Raw genomic sequence first — 21254 nt, 5'->3', positions numbered from 1 at the left:
TCTATTCTAATGAAACTGTCAGTGTCGGCAAATTACACTGTACTCTGGATACAAGGTTGAATGAAATGGTAAAAAAAATGGAAAATACAGAGAAAGGATGAAAGACCAAGAGAGGGTGCCCCACAGAAGTAAAGGAGTAGGAAACAGCAATATCCATGGCCAGACTCTCAGCTATTGTAAGTCAGCAAAGATCCATTAAAGTTTATAGAGTTATGTTGATTTACACCAGCTGAGGATCCAGATCTCAGTAGTTAAAGTATCTGGACTACCTGTGCAATTTCTTCTGTTTTCCTTAGCTTTTCCTCCCAGGTGACTGTAAGTTCTTTTATCAGTTTTTCAGATTCTTCCAATTTTTCCTTCAGCTCTGGTGCCTTCAAGGCCTTAATGTTGAGAAGAAGAAAATTATTACAATTTTAAAATATCATCATACATAAAATAACTCTGCTCAAGCTGGTTTTAGCAAGCTGCTGGCCACAATAGGAATAAATTACTAATCGAGCCATGACAGGACTTTTCCTTTTTTTGTTGAGTTAATTTTACAGGGGAAACTGTGAATATGTGACATAGATCCCTAGTTGAGCACTGAAAGAACAGTTGACAACAATGGGACAATTTTTCAGCTGGTGTAAATCTAGGTCGCTCCATCAGAGTCAACAGAGCTATGCAGATTTATCAAAGCTGAAGATCTGACCCAATATATTTATGCAAAAACTGGGTGACTATATGCAAACAAAAATATCTAACAAGTTATTCCTTTGTACTTGGATATTCTCAATCACCCTTCTTTAATTTATTCTTCTTATAACTATTTGAATTAAATGCCTTCACTAGATTGAGGACACATGTGGCGTTCCTAATATTTTGCCTATTCTGATTTTGTAGGTGTCCTAGCCAATTATAGAAAAATTGAGGATTGAAGATGAAAACTGAGACAGGCAGTGGGTATAAAGCAATATCAGATGTGCTCTAGGACTAGGAGAGGTTTCTCACCCTAATAATTGTCAAAAAGAAATTAAATAAGGTGGTGAGACCATCCATGTGGGTATTCAGTAGATATTTTTGTTTCTCATGATTCTTTGGTGTCAGTAAAAGGGTAGGAGAACAGTAAGCTTGAAAGTTTTACATAATTTAGTCAGACAGACAAGACAACAGGTAATTTTGGGTAAATTCAGAGCATTTTTAGGTAGCTTCAAATACATCCCTGACAACAGTAGAGAGACAGAGTGGGTGAGGTAATATATTTTATTAGACCAACTTCTGCGGATGAGAGAGACAAGCTTTCGAGTTTACACAAAGCTCTTCTTCAGGTCTGGGAAATGTCCTGAGAGGGTACGTGCACACTACAATTAGACACCCACGGCTGGCCCATGCCAGCCAAGTCGGGCTCATGGGGTTTGTGCTAAGGGGCTGTTTAACTGCAATGTAGATATTCAAGCTGCAGCCTGAGCTCTGTGGCCCTCCCATCTTGCAGGGTTCTAGAGCCTGGGCTTCAACCCAAGCACAAACATCTACTCTGCAATTAAGTAGCCCCTTATCCCAAGTCAGCTGGCATGGGCCAGCCATGGGGTTTTTGTTGTAGTATAGACATACCCAGAGTCCCACAGCTAAATACAAGGTGGAACAGATTGTTTAGCATAAGTAGTTAATATATATTAAAGGACCATTCGAGGTAAGTGGCCCATTAACACATCTCCAATCATAGGGGTGAAAGGAAAAAAAAATGGTGGAGGGGTTAAGTGGGTTATAGATTGCTGTAATAAGCCATAAATCCAGTTTCTCCATTCAGTCAATGATTTTTAGTGTCTAGTAAAGTTATAAATTTAAGCTCCATGGCTCATCTTTTGAAGGTGTTGTACAGGTTTCCTTTGAGGAAACCCATATTTCAAGGGACCATTCAAAATGAAGTAAATGTTAACCACTTATGCTAAACAATCTGTTCCACCTTGTATTTAGTTGTGACACACTGAGTACATTTCCCAGACCTGAAGGAGCGATCTATGCAAGCTTGAAAGCTCATCTCCTCGGATCATTTTGAAGCTGATCCAATAAAAGATATTACCTCACTCACCTTGTCTCTCTAATATCCTGGGACCAATGCGGCTATACCAACACTGCTTGACAACAGTATTCAGCCAGAGGTCGCCCACATACCATGAACACAAATGACAGTTTAATACAGAAACAACTAATATAACCTGTTTTTTTTTAAATGGTTAGAAGAATAGGTAAAATTAGGCATTTCTTTAATTTATGGAACAGAATTAATAGTCTACATTGCAAAGAAAAACAGAAATTCATGGAAACTTTGCCATTTCAGCCTCATATAGCTTCTTTAACAACCTCTATACTAGCTTCTCTTTCTTGCTTACACTACACAAATCCATCCTCACATTCATCTCTAATCTCATCTCCTACTCTTTATGCTTGTCCAAAGCAGCTCTCAGAGAGCTCAGTAATCAGAACCTAAATGCCATAAGGCCAGTGGTACGCATACTCCCGCTGGTACGCAGAGGTCTTCCAGGGGGCACATCAACTCATCTAGATATTTGCCTAGTTTTACAACAGGCTACATAAAAAGCACTAGCAAAGTCAGCACAAACTAAAATTTCATATAATTACTTGTTTATACTACTCTATATACTATACACTGAAATGTAAGTACAATATTAATATTCCAATTGATTTATTTTATAATTATATAGTAAAAATGAGAAAGCCAGCAATTTTCAATAACCGTGTGCTGCGACACTTTTGTATTTTTAGGTCTGATTTTGTAAGCAAGTAGTTTTTAAGTGAGGTGAGTCTTGAGGTACGCAAGACACATCAGACTCCTGAAAAGGGTATAGTAGTCTGGAAAGGGTCACTCACACTCAGACACACAGGAAAGACAACCTCTGTCGTACAGAGCTTACAATCTATGTGGGAGACAAGAGGTGAAAACATCATATAGATGGGGGAAAATAAGGTTAACAGGGAGACCATTACTATTAGCATAATAGGCAGCGGTCACAGCAAACCAGTTCCCTTAGAGTTTTTGTCTCCTGACTCTGTCTCTTTTACTGCCCCATTTAACTTAACCAAGCTACATCCCACTCCTTCCAAAAAACCCAAAATATACCAAAAAAAACCCCACAACACAATAAAAAGTTGAAACCTACTATGCAGTTATGATCACAGGTCACAGACTGTTCTATGCTGTACTACAGAGTATCTACTTGTGCCTTTAGATTAAGTTCTTCAGGAAAGGATCTAGTTTGGCAAGGTACACCTTCTGCACAACCCAGTGTATGCTTACAAGAGGCTCATGAACCATCAGATATTTCAGCTTATTTCAAGAAACAAAGTTAATGACTTACAATGTAATTAACATAGCAATCTCACTTCCGAACTTTGTTGTAAGAACTACACATTGAAGGAAATTCCTATCAAAACACTTGATATTTCCTTATAGAACTCTAGATACACAGAGCTCCAAATAACTTTACCTCAGCTTGCGAGAGCTGTTCTTTCAATTTTTCCACTTCTTCACGTAGTTCTCGAATGACCCTGGCATTTGGATCTTCATTTACCACAGCATGATTAACTATCCTTTTGGCTCTGTCTGCATATCTCAGCGTAGAGAGCGTTTCTTCATAATTGTCAGCTGATGGGCTAATTGTGGCTATCATGGCAGTTTGGCTGTTTCCTCCCAAGTTGTCCTGTAAAGCATAATCTTCGAAAGTTTGAGGAATACAGGACATATTAAAATGTACCCCATTCTCTCTGTAGTCATAATGTGCCCTTGTAAAGAACAGATTTGAAATATATATGACATCTATTTAGACACCAAAGTGCACTGATTAATCTGAATCTGATCTATAACTCAAACAATTTCTAGGTCTCAGTGCATTAGACATGATCCCACTACAGATTAGTACCGTAGGTCATAAGATATCACTGCAGGCAGAGCAAAAACAGCAGCAGAGAATCTGTTCCTAGTAGTATAGAAAGAAGTTTGTAGCAGCAGCCACCCCACAGCTCATTAAAAATCAAAACTGTATGCTTCGATCCCACAACACATCATGCTTACAGTTTGTCTACAGCAGAGGTTTTCAAACTGTGGGGCGCATCTCTCCAGAGGAGTGCGGAGGAATGTTCGGGGGGGTCCAGCGCAGGGCTGGCCCCTCCTGATACCCAACCCCCTCTTGAGGTGGCTCAGGAAGGCAGGCTCAACTGGCCACATGTAGGAGACCTGTGTCTTTTTGCTCATGACTGTCATGCAGAGGAGCAGGCAGTGGCAAGATCAACGATGCACTTCTGCCTGGGCTGGGAATGGACAGCAACTCCTCCAACCCGCACACAGATCCCACCCCTTCCCCACTCACGTGACAGGGATGGCTGTACTCCAATAGCTGCCCTCGTGATGACTTCACACTCCTCCCCTCATGGCATTTAGAGCCAGTGTCAAACAGGCTGCCATTTTGAGCCACAGATAAGTGTGGGGACAGAGGAAGTGCCAGGGGACTGTGTGGACAGTGGCTCCTGGGACCAAAGGTGAGGGGTGGGGAATGGGGCTTGTATTGTTCCAGAGCTGCATGAGGCGCCCAAAGCGCTGTGGGGAGCGTCGCTCTGCCTACAGGTTCCTGCCACTCGAGATGTGTCTGAGGCTGGCCCTGGCGCAGGGGATGAGTGGATTGCAGGCAGCCTTCCCAGGCCAGATCAGGGTGGCGTGGCTCCCCCAAGGGGATGGAATCTGTCAACCTTCAAACAGCATAAAGAAGCCCGAACAGGGACCTCCAGGCCAGTGCTGAGGCAGAGGGATGGGATCTTCACCCACTGCGGGCAGCCGCATGTGCCCTGGAAGATTACTCCCTGCCCATGACTGCAGCTGTTCTGGAAAGCCACAGGCAGCCCGGCGCAGCCCAGGAAGGAGACGCTGTCAGTACCACACAAGCTGTGTTACTTCGGGATCACTGTGGCTCCTTCTCCACCCCTGCTGTAGCCAAACCCCGAAGCAGGAGTCACGGTGGGGTGCAAAGCCAGGGTGCCCAGTGGCTCACTGTGTAGAAGATGGCTTGCTCAGCTGTCTGCCTGTTCACAGCCTGGCATTCACAGGGTCACTGTACACTTTCCTGGGTGCAGCTCAGAGTCCCATTCCTCTATGTGTGACCATAATGCCCCTCGCAGGGCCCACACTGTGCTCCCTCCCCCCCCAACCAGGGCAGCAGCGGAGGCTTGGATGAGCCCCACATGGCAAGGCTTGGGGCAGCCCTGCATGGCGGGGCTTGGAGACAGAGCGCCACCTCCACCCCTGACTCACCTGAGGGGGCCACCCAGTCTGTCTGTTTTGTCTGGGCTGGGGCAACTAAAAATTGTAAGTCAAAACGGGGGCTCAGCTCATAAAGTTTGAAAACCACTGGTCTACAGGGTGAAATGAGACCATGCGTTACCTTGAGAAGCCAAGTGAGTACAGAATCTCTATAAGGCACAAACTTGTTTTTCCCCTTTCCTGCTGCTTGGTCAGCAAGTGATGATATAACCAACCCCAGTGTTGAGAGTGACCTAAGAAAACAGCAAAACATTAAACAGCTTTGTGTATATATTCCAAACAATATGATTTGGTAAAATGCAGAAGAGGAGGAGGACTTGAAAGAGAACTAGACTTTGTGGTTTGCAGTTGTTCATATACTGTTTCGAAAGATGCCTGTTAAAGTAACCATATTTATAAAAAGAGAATTGGATTCAGAGAGCAGTTTAAGTGGCTGCCTAGGATTTCATACTGCAACCTGATGAGACTAAACCAGAAAGTTTGGAACTCAGTTAAAATATTACAATATTTCAAATACTTCAGCATGTGAGGTTGCAGCGTCTTATGTACCCCTCCTCAGAGGCTAAAGTCCAAAGGTAAGAGACCTTTTGCCTCAACACTTATTCATTAAGCACTGCTGACGGCACTGTAGAGCTGAGTAAGAGGGACTGCAGTCAACAGAACTACTCACACACTTAAGCATGTTCATAAACGTATGCAGGTTCAGGGTCTAAATTAGATTGACAAAATAGCTGAAGCACCAGGTTAAAGGAAGTTAGTCTTGCTTTAAAGCAAAGATTCTTACTCCCCGCGCCCCCACATTTCCAATCCGCACATAAAACCTTTGCAAAGAATCAACTAATTAATGCTGATTGGATTGAGGAGCAAGTGGGAATAGTTGGACCTTTATATATTCTACTTATATTTACATATTTTAATATACTATATAGATACATTTTTACATTTGTACTTATACATATGTGTAGGCAGCGCCATCACTATACGCTACAGCACTGTAAGTGTAAATAAGCCCTTAGATGCAGGGACAGTGGGTCTTGGCACAGTGCCTATCAGAATGAGGCCATGACCCTGATTGGGGCTTTTGAGTGCTATTGCAATAAATAATGGTCAAAAGATGTTGCATAGAAGTGTTTTAATGAGAGATCTGAAGGATTCCAGCTGTTACAACTCTTACAGAAGATATTCCAGTATCGTGTAGCAGAAGGACATACTCGGATGTTATGAGAGGAGGCATGGATGGAGTGTAGACAAGGAAGCAGAAGGAAATAAAATTTAGGGAGGGGCATGTCAATTTGTCCTTATGATCACACATGCTAGCACAGGGGTGGCCAAACTGTGGCTCTTCAGAAGTTAATATGCGGCTCCTTGTATAGGCACCAACTCCAGGGCTGGAGCTACAGGCGCCAACTTTACAATGTGCAGGGGAGTGCTCACTGCTCTACCCCTGGCTCTGCCACAGGCCCTGCCCCCACTCCACCCCTTCCCACTCCCTCCCCTGAGCCTGCCATGCCCTCGCTCCTACCCTACCATTAACAAAAGCCATTGTCTAAACATTGTAAGGGAAGTATTATGAGAAATGGCTGCAATAAAATAATTACACAATTCCAGTGTCTACTTTGCCTCATAACTCATAATGCACCGGAGATGTGTAATTACTTTAATTTAATCTACATACTGTTCTCTGATATTGCTTACATAATGCCCTTTAACAAAAGCCACTTCCAGCACCCAATAAGCTGGGACAGTTCAGAAAGAGTAAGTTTACTTGGCAGCCTGGTGCAGAATACATGAAAGAGAATCGCTTCTGTGGGTTTCACATTTTCAACATCACTTTTTCCTTATGCATGACTGGGCTCACTTGTTATTGTGCAGTTGGAGGCCTGCACATTCCAAACAAGTGCCTGAGTCAGCAGTTGTAAAGGTGGTGCTTGCTTATCAGAGTGGAGAACACTGCACTGAATGGCATAGTTTCAGCCCATTTTCATAGGGTTTTCACTGACATCTAGTAAATAGAACCCAGCTACTGCTCCTAGTATTATGAAAGCTACTCAGATCACAGTATTATGGGCAATATTAATTTTGTTTTCAAAGGTTTGCTTAGTAGTTACAATTATGATAGCAACAACTGTGGTTTATTAAAAAGCATCAAAATTACAGCCTGTTTAAGAAGAATGCTTTAACTCTTGGTTGGCACTAATCAATGGCTGATTTAGTCTGTGCCTCGTATTATGTGTTTTGTAGAGATTCCCCAGATACATTGCAAAGGACTGTGGGGTACCGCTGCCCCTATGGTCAGTATGGTAGCCAGTACTCTACTGGGAGAGAAGCAGGCACATTTAGCTCTTCTGAAAATATTTGCAAGGACCGAGGAAGACAGTTATGGTGCAGGTCCCTTGAAAACCCTGATGGAGGGGAGACGAGTAGCCACCCAACACCCTCTGGAAGGAAGGTTGGAGAGGGCCATCTTCTTATGTTTTTTTATGTACAAAGAGAAGCCATATGTCTGGATGACTGTAAGCCTGAATGACTTATTTTAGGTTAAGGTAAATAACTAGAGAAAACAAACAAAATATCAATGAGAGCGCACAATGTGTGCATCTCCTTTAAAAGGAGTAGCACTACCTCTGAGAACAAAACAAAAGCGCTCTCTGCAGAAAGCAGACTCCTCGGTCTAATACACTGATAGCAAGATCTAAGACTTACATAGTGCAAGTCATTTCTGGAGCTGACTGCGATGGAGCAAACTATCCCTTCCCTCCAAAGCATTCCCAAGTGGAGTGCCTGAGGTAGGATGAGCTGTGGGGGAGAGAAGGGGAGTATATAACTGGAGAAGAGTCTATTTCATACACAGTATTTGCTTTTATGAAGAAACTGAACTTCCAAGCAAATCTGCAGGAACTGGTTAGATGCCACGGAAGTCATCCTGCAAAATTTGTGGTTTATTTAGTTGTACTGTATAGTTTGCCCAGCCCTGTAAATGCACAAGTCAGACTGCTTTGCCTTCCTTTATTTTCACATTCTCATCCAAAGCAGTTACATATAGCAATCAATATGGATTATATTCTAATGGATTTTTCCATTTCAAGCAACTATAGTCACTCTGCTTTTGACCTCATGATAAAAAAACCTGGGATACTTTACAAGTCAGTCAAATTCACTGTCCACAATGTTATAAAATATGTTGATCATCATAAAATGGTGTGTTGCTAAAATTTTCAGTGCCACTTTGGAAATCTCAACTATTGTCTCTGCCCCTGAGAGCTCAGTATCTATTTCAGAGATATACTATTCTGAGTGACAATACAAAGTATGTGTGATACACATTATTCACACATTTTAATGGGAGTTGTTCTGTGAAAATCAGTTCTAGTAGCACAACTTCTAGAAACAAACTTTGATTATTGGTTGCAATGCACTTTCAAAACAAAAGGGAAAAATCCACCTCTCTCAAAATAAAAATGCCTTTTTTCCCCAAGTGCATATCAAATACAAGTTCTGTGGCTTCTTGTAAGTGAAAGAGTTAGACAATTCTACAAGGTGTGGGAAAAGAGAGGTGAAGGACACCACAGTACAGCACTAAGGGAATTCTCTTCAGCATTCAAGCATCAAGTGGAGTTCCAAATGGAGAGCAGTGAATAAATGGATAAAGGGGATACAAACTTATACCATACAAGAACTTAACTTGGGGTAAATGTACCTATAGAAATGAATCAAGATGGATTTTTTTTCTATTCTCTTTTTAGAAATGTTTCAAAGTAAAATTTAGTACTCATAAAAGATTTGAACTATCTGTATCTGAAGACATCTATCCACAGAAAATATACAGCATGGACAGAGCAAGTTTCCAATGCTGCCACCACAATAAAGGATGTAAAGCCTGACTTGACGGGATAAGGTTATAGGGAAAAGTGAGGAGAGTTCACTCTCAATGCCCATTCCGTTCTTGGTATATATGCCGAGACTGCCAGCATGAATGGCAATTAGCGGCTGTTGTGGCAACGGTCTTGTGATGTGACACTTTTCCACGAGGAGTTAGACTGAGACAACCAACTCATTTCCCATAGGCCTGTACCAACCATGAGATTCCGAGAGACCAGAAACTAAAACTAACAGCTGGATTTGAATCAGTGACCTTGAGAGTTAAGACTCCACATACCACACTACCAACCTAAAGCCATCCAGTTTCCCATCACATGTAGTGATTCTTAACCCTACTGTGCCGATCATGTAAACTTTTTAACATGACACACTGATGCAAAGTAGATTGGTGTTTACTGAAGCATCTCTGGACCTGTCCAGCTTCTAAAAGAGGTTAGGTTTTTAATATTCTAGTATAAATGTTGTTGAAATATACCTCTGCTGTCCTGCTCACCTTACAGAGAACCAAAAAAAGGTTTATGGAAACTTTTAAAATTGGTAATTGAAAAAAGTGCTAGGTTTGGATGCTGCATTTTATCTCATTTTTCCCAAGGAAATTAGTATATTTAAGACAATGGTGATATCATGCTAAGTATTTGTTTTGTGGAATAACACAGTAGTTATGGTAGCAAAATGCCCTATAAATTGTTATTGCTTGAGTTACAGATGCCCCTAGGCAGCCTTAAACCTATGCACCTTCATTGTGACCTATTTTTCTTAAACTGTGAACTATACTCTTACATATTTTTAGCACATGTAGGAGCAAAGCCACTCAGTTTTCACCAAATTTTTTATGGTTTGTATTCTTCCTTTTATGGCTTACACTCTTTCAATCATGAGATTGCTACATGTGTCTGAAGAAAGGGTGTGTAAATGAATCACAAAGGTTTATTCTTTAAAGAGTGCTGTTGTCACTTTTTCCAAATAAGCAGCACAAAGATCTCATCTGAATCATGTATGAATCAGGTTCCCTGCATCAATGTATAATGTTCTGTTCAGCACATAGTTGCTGAAAAAGCATAATTAAATTGCTTGTTGACCAGAAGCATCACTTGAAGTGATTTATGACAAGTGATTCCAGGCAGGCAATGAAACACTAACCTTGGAAGATTCATTTTTACACTTCGTATTTGCCAATGTCCTTACTTGTTTATGTTGCTGCCTTCTTTCAGACGTTCTCCTGCAGCTCCTGTTTTAGACACTCTCTCACTACCAGCCAAATCCACCAGGCTGACCTTGCTGACCTTCTCGCCAGAATTCTAGAAGAATGAAACATAGGAGACAAATAGCCAAGAAATGTGAATACAAAATGCTAAAGAACCAGATATACTTGCAGTACTTAAATCCTGCTGTTTTATGAGCAGTGCATTATGAACAGTGACAAATCAGAGGTGTAAGAGAGCCTGAAGAAAAAGGAATTCCCATAAGGCTTTTTAATTTTTTTAAACAGTTACTCTCATATCACTTTATCCCTAAGGGTTGCACCACTTATGAAATAGCATTAACTATGGTATAAGTTCAATAACTTTACTGGCATGGTAAGCTATTAAAGTGTTGCCAATGCTAATACAGCAAAAATCATCTGTCTAGGACAGGCTTTACAGTAGTCAGTCTTAAACAGCATGCTCATCTCTCATTTGGCAACTGGCTGCTTCCGTAGTTTTTCTTGTACATTAAATTTCAATCTGAATCATCCTCTCTACTAGATCAGCTAAGGGAATCATAAAAATGTTTCAATTTAACTCAAAAAATTATTTGAGGCTGGATTCCCTTTTAGGTACCAATGGAAAATAGTTCAAGTTACAATAAAGACAGGATATGTTTACACTGCAATCAGGATGTGTAGTTAACACTAGCTTGGGTTCGCCTACACATACTGCAATCTAGCTACTGTGAGTACAATTAGCATGTGCTTCATGATGACTGTACAAGCCCGCCCAGGATGCTGGGAACTTATTTGAGTGGCTACCCTGGGCCTAAAGCCTTGTGCTGTAGCTTCACTGCTATTGGTAACCCGTGCTAGCTAGCTCAGATATAGCTACACATGCTGCAATCACACTTCCAACTGCAGTGTACTCATACTCTTAAAGACAAAAGAAAAGGCAAACCAAGAGAATACTCATGTGTTCTACCTTCCCACATAAATAATAACCACTAATGGGATCAAAGGAAAGGGTCATGCAATATCATACAGGAAACTGTGTCCCCAGGTGACATTATAACTCTTAAGGCAGAGGTGAAAAACTTTACCCCCTAGGAGTCAAGGCAGCTTAAGTTTTAAAATGGTAGGCCATTTGGTCTCCTTATCCCAAATTAAGCAGTGCTACTTATAGATGCATAACAGTATGCATTCTGACAGTGGACTTCAATTGTGTTCTCCAAGTTTCCTTTAAATTTATCACCCCTGAAATGTAAATCCCGGATGGTGAGTGGCTGAAAGGAGAAAAATGGCAGCAAGTGCCTCTTATTTCAAACAAGGACCACCACAAACACACACTTACACCAGACTGCAGGTCATAAAGTGTCTGAGTTACTACAATATTGAATACAGCATGAGAGCGGCTGCTTTCCTCATTCATGTTGGTTGCAGCAACCGTTCGAGATTTGTTTCCCTCCGACATCAGGGACTCAATATCCTGGAGCATAACATATAGTAAAAAGGGATGTTAAGATAAAAGTGGGAGAAACTGTTCTTCCCACTAAACAAAATTCTCATTACCATAGAAAAGATGAGGACCTTCTCCATACATTTTCAAATGTATAGTGTACAAAGGGTGCATAATTTGATAGGCTGCAGTTATTCAGACCCCTTAAATTTCTAAGTGCTGTACTTAAACACAGTTCTGACACACAAGCTACAATCTCTACTCATCTGTAGCTGAGAACATGCTGACAACATCCACATTACAAGTCATATTTGTTTAATGCCAGTAATTAGGCCAATAGAAAACCATTTAGACAGATGAACACAACGTGTTTCTTCAGTGAGCTGCACTAATACTATCTTCACTTAATTGGCTCAAAGGGTTACCTCACTTAGAGACTGTACCTTTCTACATGTATAAAACCAAAGGCAATTATGTTGAGTTTGATACATGTGCTTGCTAACTCTCCTGAGAAAATGTGCATAAAAAAAAAGCTGTGAAAATTCACACTAGCAAAATGTTCTTTTAAAGATCGGGGTAGGAGAGGATTGACTGCATTTGGTTTTCCCTTAGCTAACACAATTCATAAAAGTTGGAACCAGAGAAACTGCAATCTGTCAATGACTGAAAGAAACTGCTTCTTTCATTTACTTGAGCTTTATTATATTATATTCAACCCATACTATCTAAGTGAACTAGAAGGTAGTTTTCATGCTTACGTCGTGCACATCTGCCTCAGAAGTATACAAGTCTTTGAAAAGAGTAGTCTTTCCTCCTCTAGCAGTACATGAAAAATATTAGTGAAGATTTTCTGCCGTTTTTAAAAAATACTTAAACGGGTTTTTCCATCCAATTTCCTTTATAAAGAAAACTCCATGCAGTGTGTAAAGCACTTCTTTAAATATTACCTTTTATTGTCTTTTATAAACCCTAGAAACATAACATTTTCAAAGGAGTCAGAGTTACTCAAATGGGCCCTTCTGCAGCTATGATAAACTCTGATACAACTAATAAGCATAGTACAAGAAGACTGTAACCAATGGATAGAAAACAATCAAAATAATAAAGAAATAATGGCAAACTTAGCACTGGCTACATATACACTGTAATCTCCACAAACAAAGAGCCTGATACTGCTGCCATTAAAATCAACAAGAATTTTTCCATTGACTTCCGTAGGAAAAAAAGATCAGGCCAAAAGCTTTTAATTGAAATAAATAGTTCTGAGTCTTCAGGCAGACATCTTTGTGACTGTCAATAATGAAGTCAAATATTAGAACATATAAATCACCTCAAAGAACCAAAACATTGAGTAGATACTGGTTTACATAGTATAAAATTCCTATCACCCTGTTTACAGAAATGTTGTTTAGTTATTTGTTATCAGTTTATATTTACCTCAAAGTTAGTAACAGCCAGCTGAGACAAGCCATCTACATATGGCCCCAATACTTTGTGCTCTCGAACCTTAAGGGACTGCCGGCTCCTTAGGAACAAAGCAGGGTGTTATTCAAAACCTTCCCATAGCAATTTATTATGAACTGTACTGGTTAAAAAAGAAATCCATGAAAGCAATTGTTTGAATTGCCAACACATCAGCTATAGAACTTAGAGATCCATTTTTAAAATTCTGGCTGTTTTTTTAAATGATTAAAGTAATAGAAAAACCACCCTCCAGATAAACTCTGGATTTGTTTTGATCTTATTTCTATTGTTAATCTACCAACCAGGTTTTAATCATTATAATCTCAATTTTTTTTTAATGCACACACTTGTTGGGGGGAAGAGGGGCAGTTTAGAACAGACCCTGAAATGCTTCATGTTATTTTTTCTATAGACAAAAATGGAAAACAAACAAAAATCCAGGATGTGATAGAGCAAATCAAGGAAGACTAACTTTTATATTTTTTCACACTTTATCCAAATGTAACAGTCTAATCTTTAAATTGTATCTGTTAGTTGACATATACAATTCTGTATATATTGGACACATATTCATAGTCAGTGATTTAAAAAACAAACAAAAAGAAACAAAAACAAAACAGAAACCTAGTCAGAGACCTAAACCCACCTGCCGAGACAAATACCAAGTATAAGTGATGGCAGGTGGCTCTCAGTGAAGTCCAGGAGACAATGCCTTATTGAGAAGCTCAGCCCCTATCCGTAGCTGCTGGGATGGGGGAGGGTTCTAGGATTTATCATTCAATAAATACAATTAAGTCAACCACTACATATTTAGGGTTTGTCTACACTTAAAAGGCCATAGTGGCACAGCTGCACTGCTGTAGTGCTTCAGTGTAGACATACCTACACCTATAGGAGGGATTCTCCCATGGGAGTAGGTAATCTACCTCCCCAAGAGGCAGTAGTTTGGTCGACAGAAGAATTCTTCCATTGATCTAGTGTTATCTACACAGGGACTTAGGCCAGTTTAACTACATTGATCAGGAGTGTGGATTTTTCACACCCCTGACTGATGTAGTTAACCTGACCTAATTTTCTATTGTAGATCAAGCCTTAGGCTTTACAAACCTTCTTCCAAGACTCCCTCCTGTATATCAGTCTCATTGTGACTACCAGGAGAAGGTATCTTCCAACTCCAGAATTCCCTCACTACTTCTCCAGCTGCTTCTGGTGTTCCAGTCCTCTTCCCCTGTGAATACCTGTAGAACTTGCCTCATAGCTTTCCCAAACAGAGTGAAAGTGACAGGATTTCTCATTTCACTGCTATACAGGGTTTTCAATAGAAGAAATTGACCAGAGTCAGTTACAGAGGGAATGGAGGTTGTTTGTAACTGAAATGTTCCGTAACTCTAGACATTACAGATGTCAGCCATGGGGGGATTGGGGCTGCAGCCGGAGGGTGGAGGGCTCAGGGTTTCTGCTCTGCAGGAGCACTAGGACTCAGGGCTTTAGACCTGGGTGAGTACTGGGGCTCAGAGCTTCAGCCCCGCGGCGCCGCTCCTGGTTTCAGCTTGCAGAGGGCACCATGACTCAGGGCTTCAGCCTTGCAGCACCAATCCTGGCTTCTGCCCCGTGGGGGCGCTCCAGGACTCCCCACAGTTCCACTCCTAGTTTCAGCTGGTGGTGGGGGGAGGGCACGGGGGGCTCAAGGCTTAAGCTATGGGGAGAGCGCTGAGGCTGAAACAGGTACTCCCCTCGTAGCTAAAGCCCCAAGCTTTGGCACCCTCTGCAGGGCTGAAGCCCCGAGCTCCAGTGCCCCCCATGGGGCCAAAGCTCCAAGCCCTGACTCCCCTCATACTGTGGCAATGCCCCAACCCCCATCCCTGTAGCTGAAGCCCTGAGCCCCAGAGCTAAAGCCCCAAGGTAGTACAGTATTTGCTGGATTGGGGGGAGTGGGGGTCTCTGCTGCTGCCTAATTGATTACTTCCAGTTCCACATGGTTTCCAGTTGACCAGTAAGTGCGTAACTCTGGGTGTTCATATCTTTGAGGTTCTACTGTACTTTCATTCTGATGCACTATGAGCATTAAACAGGACACTTAAGCTATCTGCATACTCAGAAGTCAGCACAGCATTGGTTTACATTTACAAGGTTATTTTTGGAACCATAAGAGACAGAAACTGATGGTTTAGGTCTCCTCTACTTGCCACAGAAAGCTTCACATTAGACATTGGAGAGTATGACTGGATTTTTCATTTGTTGCCCATATCTAATTCTACACAAATGAAGGATAATGCTCTGAACAAAATGTCTCTATTTTGTTTTTTAGTTTTCTCATAAGTATTCACTCTTTTAAATCCAGCGAACTAGGAGAGAAAGATTCAAGGACCATCACTGAAGTCTAGTTATAGGGAATGGCTGGATAGACATGCAATATGTAACACATAATAAGTGCTTATATTAGTTTATGTCTGATTTTTTGTTTTATTTTGTTTTGAGGGAGTACAGTGGGGAGGAGAGACAAAAGTCATCTAATGGGTTTTTGGCCTAATCCGACATTCCTATCACAATCAGAACTCCTAACAAAATAATTAGGCGTACGGGGTGTGTAATGAAGGATGCAAGATTGGGCTGTCTTTTCCTTTGTAAGGCTTCCACAAGCACTGCAAGCTGCTAAGAGAAATTGTGAGTCAAATCTTTCTATAAAATAATGACATATGTTAGCTAGTATATCAGGAATTGCCATATATCACACAGCCACAAATAAGGAAGAATCAAGTTGCCCTAATGTACTGATTAATTTTATATTCTTTTTTAGTTTTCTGTATTTCCCCCACCCCTACAATCATATATTTACTCTGGTTAGTGTTCTCGGTCCTTTAAAATTAATCTACATTTTCTAAAAAGAAAATACTTCTCTATAAAAACATTTATCTTTCAAAATATACAAAATCCGAGAATACTGCTGGTATTCCAGGTTACACTTCTGCAACTATGGCAATAAATATTCTTACATCAAATACATTCATCCCTTCTTCCCCATGTAAAAGGGAAGTATTCTTTTCCTGTCCTAAACTGATGTATATAGAGATATTGTGTGTTGTTCAACAGCTGTACTAAGCTGAACCAAAAGTGACTGCATTTATTCAGTTACGTGACTAGTTAGAAGGTGCTATTTTAAGCATCTATTCAAATAGATGCAAGTAAGGTTATATCTACACTTAAAAAAATACAGCGGCACAGCTGCAGTGTTTCTGTGTAGATACTACCTATGATAACAGGAGGGTTCTCCCATTGGCATAGGTAATCCACCTCCACAAGAGGCAGTAGCTAGGTAAGCAGAAGAAATCTTCCGCCATCCTAGCGCTGTCCTCACAGGGAGTTAAGGTCGACATAACTACATTGCTCAGGGATGTAAAAAATCCACACTCTTGATTGGATTAGTTATGCCAACCTAATTTTCTAGTATAGACCAAGCCTAAATCAACAACATCACGTTCACGCTTTACAAACTTGGTATTATTTGAGAACTGTTCACTCTAACGTTTTGGGCATGTGATCCCTTCTGAACAAGTTTTATACACATACAAGTTCACAAAAGCTTCACAAACCCTTCCAAAGTGGGTAGTTCTATGTTGCAGTTTCAACTAATATAAAAAAAACTACTCACCCTTTAGGGTCTAACAGATCTCTGACCTTCTCATTATAGATTTCCATATAGGACACTTCAACTTTAAAGGTCTGAGATTCATTTTCTTCTACAGAGATTCTCTGAAATAAAGCACAGCAGAGCCGTGGGATCAGGCCGAGCTGCTCTGCATTGCCCATCATCGAGAAGGATTTTCCTGAACCTAGAGAAAAGCAAAGGGGAAGAGAAATGGAATATTTTAAAGCACCCTGCAATTTCTCAAATAGTCACTAAATTATTCACACAATGTATGTCTTCCTCTGCCTTTTATTCTTCAAGAAGCACCTAAGACAACAAAGTGACTTGGAGGACACCAAGCAGTCAGCAAGTTCATCTGAGTACTAAAGAAAAGAAATAGGTAAATCAATACAGGATTCTTTCACAACACCTCTACCACAACTGCTATTTATTGGCAACCCTTGTTGTCAGTCCCACCTGACACACACAAAAGAATGAATGGGCACAGGATATGAATTTTCCATTCAATCCTAGACGATGGCTCCTGCAGGTAGAAACTAAACATACATTTACAACTGTAAGGAATATTGCACTGCCACCGGCCTTGCTGAACCCGTTCTGTGTTTAAATAGAGGATGAGTTCAATCTCCAGAGCTGTCAATCAAGTACTTAATTAAAAATGAAACAGAAAATATAATACTGTAGTAATACAATGGTGTTTGAAGGATTTTTTATTTTCACTGTTTTCCCACAGAAATTTTAGATTCTCTTCTTTTAGTTCTATTATTTTTGTTTGTTCTGGCCCCCCCCGCCCCCACCACACACACAAAGCAGCCTTCTCCACCTTTTCCTCAGATCAACAGAAGACCCTCTCACCTGTCTGTCCATAGGCAAAAATACAAGCATTATATCCCTGAAAGGCCTTTTCAAGAATTCCTTCTCCAAGGCACTTAAACACCATTTCTTGATCTAAAACAAACAAAAACAAAACAGCAAATCACAAAGAAACACCACAGTTTATTTAAAATAAAGGAGCAAGATTCTTAAACCTTGAGTAAATTGTGATTTTACTGACATGGAAATCTAAAAGGAAATTTTTGTTCTTCTGAGTGCATTGCTAAGGAAGAAAAACATTGTTAACACACAAAAATCAAAATGGCCAAGATTTGAAGCCCGGTTGCCTAAAACTGGCACTGCAAGCTACATTTAAGTATTTAAAAAAAGTTGCCCAGTTTTCATAGGTGCTGAGCACTTCACATTTACTTCAGTGAGAACTACACCATCTCTGAAAATCAAGCAACTAAAATTAGGTGCCTAGAAAAGAATATAGGTGGCTAAACTTTAAGGCAACCAAGTGTGAAAAGCCAGTATGCATTCTTGAATTACAAAAATACACGTGGAGTAGCAAAATTGTTAATTACTGCAACATCACTATTATAATGTGTTAGTTTCCCAGTTTAAAGAACACTTACTAGAGATTGTCCCAGCTATTCACTCTTGTGATCTGGTTCTCAAGTTTCAATAAAAGCCAGTTATTTTTCTTTCCATATCAAGGTGACACCTTGACCAAAATGAAAGAATTGAGATTCTGACTAGGGATGGTATGTATATTATTGAGTTGAATGGCTTATCTTAGCATACACTCCAGCCTATCTTTTTTTTTTTTTTTTTCCTGGTAAGTACAGTATTAGTTTGAAAATCTAGATACAGAGACCCCATATGAAAATCCTCTGTTGAGTGTAACAGTCATAGAAGATTTTAAGTATGCTTTAAGCTCTATGAGCCAAGATACCACCGACCCATCTAACCCCCACCCCAGCTCCTTGTCCCTTGACCGCCCCCCTCCCAGAACCCCCCACCCCAAACCGTCTAGATTAGGATTTTAAAACGTTAGTTTAAACAAGTTTTTTAATAATACATCTCTGATTCTTTTTTAAACATACCCTTAAAGTTTGCCTTGACTAGAATGTAACGGTGTGGTGTTAGAACATGTTCTAACTATTGCACCCTGAACCTCTACTGTTGATGAGGCAATGTTGTTTTTAACATAGGCCAAACTGGTAGAGATGAAGAGTAGGCTCCTTCCCTTGACCAGTTTAGCATGTACTAAAGTAAAATTTGTCTCATCCAGTTTTAGGATGAGATGTTATTGCTAGCTAATAGGTTGTAACAATCAGGGGCAACTCTAGGGAGGGGCAGGAATGGTCACATGCCCCTCCCCAGACACCCTGGAGCAGGCACATTCCAGAGAAGCTGTCCCTGTCCTGTCCTGCCCACCCAGTTACAGCTGTGCTCAGGTATGTGCCAAGGAGAGGAGCTCGCTGGAGTCGCTTTGCTTGCCGCTGCCTGCCCGGTAAGCAAAAAGGGGAGCTTCTTTCTTGCAGTGACGGGGCAAAATGGGAGGGCTCAGGGGAGGGAGGGATCAGGGAGGAAGTGGGGGCCCCCCCCGGGGACACTGGATGATCATGGAGAGGGGGAGGCAGCATAGGCTAGGGCTGCAAACCTGGGGGGGTGGGAGGAAGGTGTGGCCGCAGCAAAGAAAGAGAAGAGCCATGTGGCCTGGATGGGCACCTGGGGGGGCAGCAGGGCCAGGGGATAGCGATGGCGATGGGGGAGGGGGAGGCTGGGGGGAGAAATAAACTATCACATTTTTCAATACAACCTATTTCCTAGTCTAGACAGGGTGGGTCAATGTCATATCCCCACATTCCATTCTTCCCTCAGGTACAGGCTTTAAAGAGGGAAATTGCTCTATTGTACAGTAAGCAGAGCTGTGGGTGTATTTTCCAGAAACGTGTCTTTTGGCTTTCATTATTCACCCTCTCTCATAGCCATTATTCACCCTCTCCTGTTTTTGCTGGGAGTGTGATTTGTATCTAATGCTGGAAGAGCTGTACAGCATGTTTAGCTGATGGCCTCCTTTCACGCTATGCCCTTAGCAGCACATTCGGAGGTGGCACCTCATTATATTGGTTTGCTGTAGGTCCACAGCATATGCACCCTATTCCCAGGGTAGCATTTTGGTGGTCTTGCTATGCAACGAGAGAGCCACTTCCAGCTCACATTGGAAATACAGAAAGTAGCACTGATGCACATGTTTTCACTGCAAAGAGATTGCCAAGAAAGGATAAGGACAAAGTGGTGTTAGCTGCTCTCTCCCACCAGGTGCAAAGTACACAACAGGTGTGCAGGGATCCTGAATGTCACTTTACTGCAACCAACCCTGCACTGGCTGAGCGCTACATGGATACATACTTCAATATTATTTCTGTTACAATACGTGGATACCTAATAGGGGATTATAAATTACAAGATCTAAAATACTGCATACAGAGTGGGGTATGAGAAGGTGTGCTGTATTGGGTTGGAAAGTATGGCATATTTGTGTACAGTGGGGTATTGGAAGGTATGCTATAGTGTATTGGGTACAGTGGGGTATTGGAAGGTATGGCATATTGTTGCACTTTGAAAGCTAGGTGTATAATTAATCTGTTGTAATTTCACTGACTCCAGTGAAATTATACCAAGGATAAAATTGGCCTCGTAGATGTAATTCTTTTTCTGTACTGCTGCAAAAATATCTTATGGCTTACATTGTTCCAGAAATCCTCAGCAAACATATATTAGTTATTGTTTGTTCCCTTCACTTTAGTGTAACAAGAACTAAAATGAAAAGAGAAATGTAAGGCTTAAGATATAAAGCAAGTAAGTCAAATGTGTAATTGAAGTGACTGAACAATGCAATAGGTGTTCTATTGGAATTGAGCACATGCTCTCCTAACCTTCGCAAAGCACATTTTGAATGTGTCTCTTGAGAAGGTAAAATACAAATACATATTCTGGGTGTCATTTAATTACACCAAATGGTACCCTGGCAGATAGTCAGCAATTGTGCAATCTATCATTGCTGAGTGTTATGAAAAAACAATGCAAAAAACCCTAACAAATAATCCTCATAATAAACAACATGGCCCTTTACCAGATAGCAGCTTGTTTGTTCATAGGAGTGCAACAGGCAGCAGAACAAGCCTTGGTAACAGACACGGAGCGGGACAGACCACTGAATCACTACGTTTAGCAAATTAGCGAGTAAGTGAACCAACACAATAATCATAACAAGCAAGCATGAGTAGTGCCTGACAAAATGTACTTTATTCATTTATTTGCCAAGTACAGTTTTAATTATAATAATAGTTGCTAGTACGGTAGTATGTGTTTTGTAGCGTGCATAAGGCTTTAAAAGCAATGAGATGAGAACATGCAACAGTGAGATGTCTGCGAAAAGCAGGGAGAAATCTTTTTTTTTTTTTTTTTATGGCAGTGAGCTAAGTGT

At 40.9% G+C, this 21254-nt stretch overlaps 1 protein-coding gene across 6 annotated transcripts in view; it reads right to left on the bottom strand.

Annotated features, from left to right (window-relative positions):
• KIF13A (kinesin family member 13A) overlaps nt 1–21254 on the bottom strand; it is a 203823-nt gene that overhangs the window by 74790 nt on the left and 107779 nt on the right. For all 6 annotated transcript variants that reach the window (XM_073331927.1, XM_073331923.1, XM_073331926.1 and 3 more), the window contains exons 5-12: nt 17798–17890; nt 16946–17126; nt 13270–13357; nt 11728–11862; nt 10373–10485; nt 5430–5541; nt 3486–3698; nt 270–380 (exon numbers count right to left, since the gene is read on the bottom strand). In XM_073331927.1, coding sequence (XP_073188028.1) covers nt 270–380; nt 3486–3698; nt 5430–5541; nt 10373–10485; nt 11728–11862; nt 13270–13357; nt 16946–17126; nt 17798–17890 — 1046 coding nt within the window. The remainder of the gene's footprint in view (nt 1–269; nt 381–3485; nt 3699–5429; nt 5542–10372; nt 10486–11727; nt 11863–13269; nt 13358–16945; nt 17127–17797; nt 17891–21254) is intronic.

This window comes from Lepidochelys kempii, chromosome 2 (genome assembly GCF_965140265.1).
Source record: "Lepidochelys kempii isolate rLepKem1 chromosome 2, rLepKem1.hap2, whole genome shotgun sequence".
In the NCBI taxonomy this organism is placed as follows: domain Eukaryota; kingdom Metazoa; phylum Chordata; order Testudines; family Cheloniidae; genus Lepidochelys; species Lepidochelys kempii.
Note: the sequence above shows the minus strand (reverse complement) of the source record. Positions and strands in the feature narration are given on the sequence as shown.